The 5,127-nt window shown below is 41.5% G+C and overlaps 1 protein-coding gene across 1 annotated transcript in view; it reads left to right on the top strand.

The window, feature by feature from the left end:
* Positions 1 to 722: 722 nt before the first annotated feature.
* Positions 723 to 5,127, top strand: part of LOC118404340 — a 9,456-nt gene continuing 5,051 nt past the window's right edge. Inside the window, exon 1 of the mRNA XM_035803409.1 lies at positions 723 to 1,047. Within this exon, the coding sequence (XP_035659302.1) occupies positions 834 to 1,047 (214 nt within the window). The 5' untranslated portion in view covers positions 723 to 833. The remainder of the gene's footprint in view (positions 1,048 to 5,127) is intronic.

The following is a 5,127-nucleotide window of genomic DNA, read 5'->3' as shown; positions in this document are numbered from 1 at the left end:
TGATGTTAGCTCAGCAAAGAGCTATTCTTACATGAGGCATCACAGAGAAGACATAATTTTATGCTATGTAAAGTATTTACAGGGTATGACAAGATTCCGTTCATTCTTTGCACAATGAACGGTGGACAACAGCTTAACATGGCATGCATCCTATTAAGTAAGGACTGCGGCCCTTTCCTGTAGCGCGGACATTAGAACCTCTTGGCAGGGCCATTAGCCATTGGTCTATGCACGCTACATTGTACATTCAAGTTAAACTGCTTCTTACTTTGTAGCGTGGGTACAAAATTATATCTACTGACAAAGGATAATATATTACCTGTTTAGAAATTCGATCCAACCTCTTTTACCATCATGATCATCCCTCCTAAGCAAGTAGAGTTCTCACACTGGTCGTCCGATCGATTTTCGCCTAATGTGAGGGGGGTATAGTGTAACCCGAAATTGTAGTACATTGTACTCGGGATCACCCGAGTGAGTGTCGAACGTTCCGATGGCGAGTTCCGACAGATGCCGAAGGTACCCGAAGGTACCCAAAGTATAGGATCGGCGGATGATGGTACTCAGGCTAACGACAAACCAATCGTACGACTAAATTGCTCAGAAACGTTAAATAGGTGAGACGATCGCACCACCTATGACCAATGTGACGTCTAGCTTGCAATTTTACCACAAACCAAGGACGTTACATCAAACGAATCGTACGACTAAATTTCGCCGCAACTTTAGGTGAGGCGATCGCACGACCTACGTAAAGTCTAGCTTGCAATCTTACCACAAACGAATCGCACGGCTAAATATCGCCTCATCGTTTATAGGTAAGACTGGTAAACATGGACAAGTTTAAGTGTGACAACTGGACATGGGCCACCAACAACCACGTCATCAACTGGGCCAAGGCGGGTACGGCCCTGATGTTTTTCTTTGGCATAGTCATCCCAAACTCTGTACTGATCACGGTGCTGGTGAGGGGATTGCTGAAGGGAGGCAAGAGCATTCCCCGGCTGCTCGTACTCGCCATCGCCTGCACAGATCTAGCGGCTGGGTGTAAGTACTTTTTTTTATATTTCAGCCATACATAGTATGGTGAAATATATTGTATTCGTAATGTTTCTTCTTTCTTTCTTTCTTTCTTTCTTCTTTCTCCTGTCAAATCTTCAAAGTGATTCATCTCCGCCGTTCCTGGACCGAATGACCTGAAATTTGGCACAGGGGTAGAATGGGCCAATACCTTGATGCTTTTTCTCAGTTTTTTCATATCTGCCTCTAAAATGATTTTATTGAGATTTTTTGGTCAATTTTAGACCAAAACTGTATATTTTGGCCCCTGTACCCTGGTATTACAACCAAATGAGCTGAAATTTGACAGAGATGTGCCTTGATAATGCCCCCATATAAATTAGATAACACTTTTGGTGTACAGTACAACAAAATGCTTATTTTTGCGATTTTTTGACCAATTTTTGACCAAAAAAGGACACTTTTGGCCCCTGTACCCTGGTATTACAACCAAATGAGCTGAAATTTGACAGAGATGTGCCTTGATAACGCCCCCATATAAATTCAATAACACTTTTGGTGTACAGTACAACAAAATGCTTATTTTTGCGATTTTTTTACCAATTTTTGACCAAAAAAGGACACTTTTGGCTCCTGTACCTTGGTATTGCAACCGAATGAGCTGAAATTTGACACAGATGTGCCTTGATAATCCCTTCATATAAATTCAATAACACTTTTGGTGTACAGTGCAACAAAATGCTTATTTTTGCGATTTTTGGCCAATTTTTGACCAAAAAAGGACACTTTTGGCTCCTGTACCCTGGTATTACAATTAAATGACCTGAAATTTGGTATAGATAGGCATTAGATACTTGGTAACAAGATTCAAGTAAAATTTTTGACATAAACAACTTTAAAATGATTAATTTTGGCACTTTTCTGAGGGGAAATTTGTTTTCTTTTGGCCTCCTGACGTGACCTTCCGTGACCCCGCACAGAGCCACACCTGTGCGCGTCAGCCGGAGAGTTAATTGGATCAAAGACATAGCCAATCAGCGAAGAGGAGGCCAAAGGCTAATTAATATTCATAAGCGGGGCCTCATGATCCCGTATATAGCAGTGTTCCCGCCAGGGGGAGCGAAGCCCGCCTAAGGCTCTCGCATTTTACACTATTCAGAAGGCTTTATATTGTATCAGTTCTTAGGGGCATATCTATGATAATCGCAGCAGTCACTTAACTTCTCTTCAGGAGTTTAGCGTAACACTATTTCAGGTCAAACCGTCAAAGGCAACTAAAAACAAACTTTAACGTTACTGAGTTCAACAGTACTTATAACTTGTTATCCGAAGTTGAAACGCTAGCGATGGTATTTTCGCTGCGCTGTTAGCTCCGTGCACGTGCGACTGTTGTTGACGGTCTTATAACGGTATATTTTGCACCCCTGTACCCTGGTATGAGTAACATTTGGTATAGATAGGCATAAGATAGTTGGTAAAATGATCCAAGTAAAATTTTTGGCATAAAGTACTGTAAAAGGCTTAATTACAGCACTTTTTTTAGGGGAAATTGGTTTTCTTTCGTTCTCCATGCCATGACCTTTCGGACGTTCATCCCACAGAGCCGACATCTGCACCTGCGTCTAGCCGGCAGGAAGAGTTAATTCCATTAATGATTCAGCCAATCAGCGAAGAGGAAAGCGAATGCTAATTAATATTCATAAGCGGGACCACACAATACGTTAACTTGAAGACTCAGGCCGTACAGACTTCTCGCCAGGATTTTTTCAAAGCGTCGGACAGGGGTCCGGGGGCCGCCGAATGTCCCTGGCAGGGTCCAGGGGCAGGGCCACTGTGGGGGGGACCCAGGTGGGCGAAGCCCCCCCCCCCCGGAAGCTCTTGCATTTTAGACTATTGAGAAGGCTTCTTTTATCAGCATTTTTAGGGCCATATCTACGATAATCGTAGCAGTCACTTACTTCTCTTCAGCAGTTTGACTTTAAAATATTTCGGGTCAAAGCTTCAAAGACAACTAAAACCTCAAAAACAACAAACTTTACTTAGCTCAACAGTATACAAAAATATTGTACGGGTTGCCATCCTTAGTTGAAGCGCTTATTTATAGCGCTAGTATCTTCGCTGCGCCGTTAGCCGCCGTGCGACTTTTGTTGACGGTCTGATATCCCTACGTCGCCGCCTCGCTGATATTCCCACGGACATGTTTGAAGAAAAATACCCAGCAAAAAACGCTGTACTGCGTCAAATTCTATTCTATAAAACATGTGGGACTCAGTGTTACAGTCTAAATATTTTGTAGAAGCACCGCTGTAGGAAAGAAGGTCCAAGCAATGTAAAACATCACGTAGCACGAAGTTCGCTGTCAACTGGCACACAGCACATGACTGTTTGAAACTCTAAGTCTAATCAACAGCCGTGTTTGCTAGCCGGCGGTCCCTTGATGAAGTCGGCGAAAGGTGCGTTAGTTAGAAAATCTGCGTTTAGTTTTGATACGTAATTATAAGTTAGACAGTGGCGAGAATGATTATTTTCTCATCAATATTTCTCTTCAGAATTATTTGAACTTAATTGTACATCTAAACAATTGGCTTACCTGTGCAATGTTTATATGATTAATGATCAGTGTACTGAAATCATGTGTACATATGGCTCCTAGTCAATAGATCAGCATTTTCTCTATAGTGACCACTTGTCTATAGTGGCCACATTTCCTAGTGCTGTTGTTGTTTGACATAAACTTTGAACATTTAAATTGTAAGTAACTTTAAACTGCCAGAGTTTCAGCCCAATAAAACACTCTCAGCGCCAGGGTGAACAGACTGACCAGACAGACGAAAATAAATCCTCGAACAAGGTTCAATCGTATCTTCCGGGTCTGGCAGGAAGTTGTTAAACTAAAATAAGAATAGGCTCGATGGCTGATTGCATACAAAGTAAAACAGTTTAACAGTTTTACAGCTTGAAGAAAACAAACGCTCCTACAGTACCTGCACCTGCTTGATAATTATTAAATCGTATGCCCTACTTGAATAGAAAAATTTCACTGCAATAATAAATGTACCCACATCACAAGGAGCTTATACTTTTTTAAACTTACACCTAGTTATCGTACTGAAAATTGTTAATGACATTACATGAAGTCATTCAACAATTTTCAGTCATGATGAAAATTTTCTGAATGGAAGGTGTGATTATTGTCATTTTCTGAAAAATAGAAGCAAGCTCTGTTTTTACCTGGAATCAATTCACAATACCAGTCCACTTTGGGGGATAATGTACTGTTAAGAGGATGTTCCATTTTTGCGCAGGGGTGATTTGGAACAGTCCAATGTTGCGTGGGAAGGGGTATGGCTGAAATATGCTGTATTTGCTCTTAAGCAAATGTCGGCCTTTCTAGTTTGTTTATGCTTTCTGTTTGTTTGTTTGTTTGTTTTCTTTGTTGATGGTGACGAGAAAGTGTTAAAATGGAAGTGATTCGAACTACGCCTGTGCCTTTGGGAATAACTACACGTGCACGGGGTGTTCCATTCTGCTAAGAGTGTATTCTAGGCGGTCAAACTTGGTATCATTACAAAGGTATGTTGGTACATATTTGTAATCTGCAAACCGTTTTGAAATTGGGTGCTTACTTGCCGAGATATGACTTAAGCACTAACCGCTAGGGTTAGGGTTAGGGTTAGGCTAGTGCTTAGAGGCAACATTGCTAAGAGTGTATTCTAGGCGGTCAAACTTGGTATCATTACAAAGGTATGTTGGTACAGATTTGTAATCTGGAAACCGTTTTGAAGTTGGGTGCTTACTTGCCGAGATATGACTTAAGCACTAACCGCTAGGGTGTTAGGCTAGTGCTTAGATGCAACATTGCTAAGAGTGTATTCTAGGCGGTCAAACTTGGTATCATTACAAACTTTATGTTGGTACCGATTTGTAATCTGCAAACCGTTTTGGAATCGGGTGCTTACTTGCCGAGATATGACTTAAGCACTAACCGCTAGGGTTAGGGTTAGGGTTAGGCTAGTGCTTAGAGGCAACATTGCTAAGAGTGTATTCTAGGCGGTCAAACTTGGTATGCCTAAGTGTATGTTTTTGGTAGTGTTCTGCGAACCGCAC

Source organism: Branchiostoma floridae, chromosome 17 (assembly GCF_000003815.2).
Source record: "Branchiostoma floridae strain S238N-H82 chromosome 17, Bfl_VNyyK, whole genome shotgun sequence".
Lineage (NCBI taxonomy): Eukaryota > Metazoa > Chordata > Leptocardii > Amphioxiformes > Branchiostomatidae > Branchiostoma > Branchiostoma floridae.
Note: the sequence above shows the minus strand (reverse complement) of the source record. Positions and strands in the feature narration are given on the sequence as shown.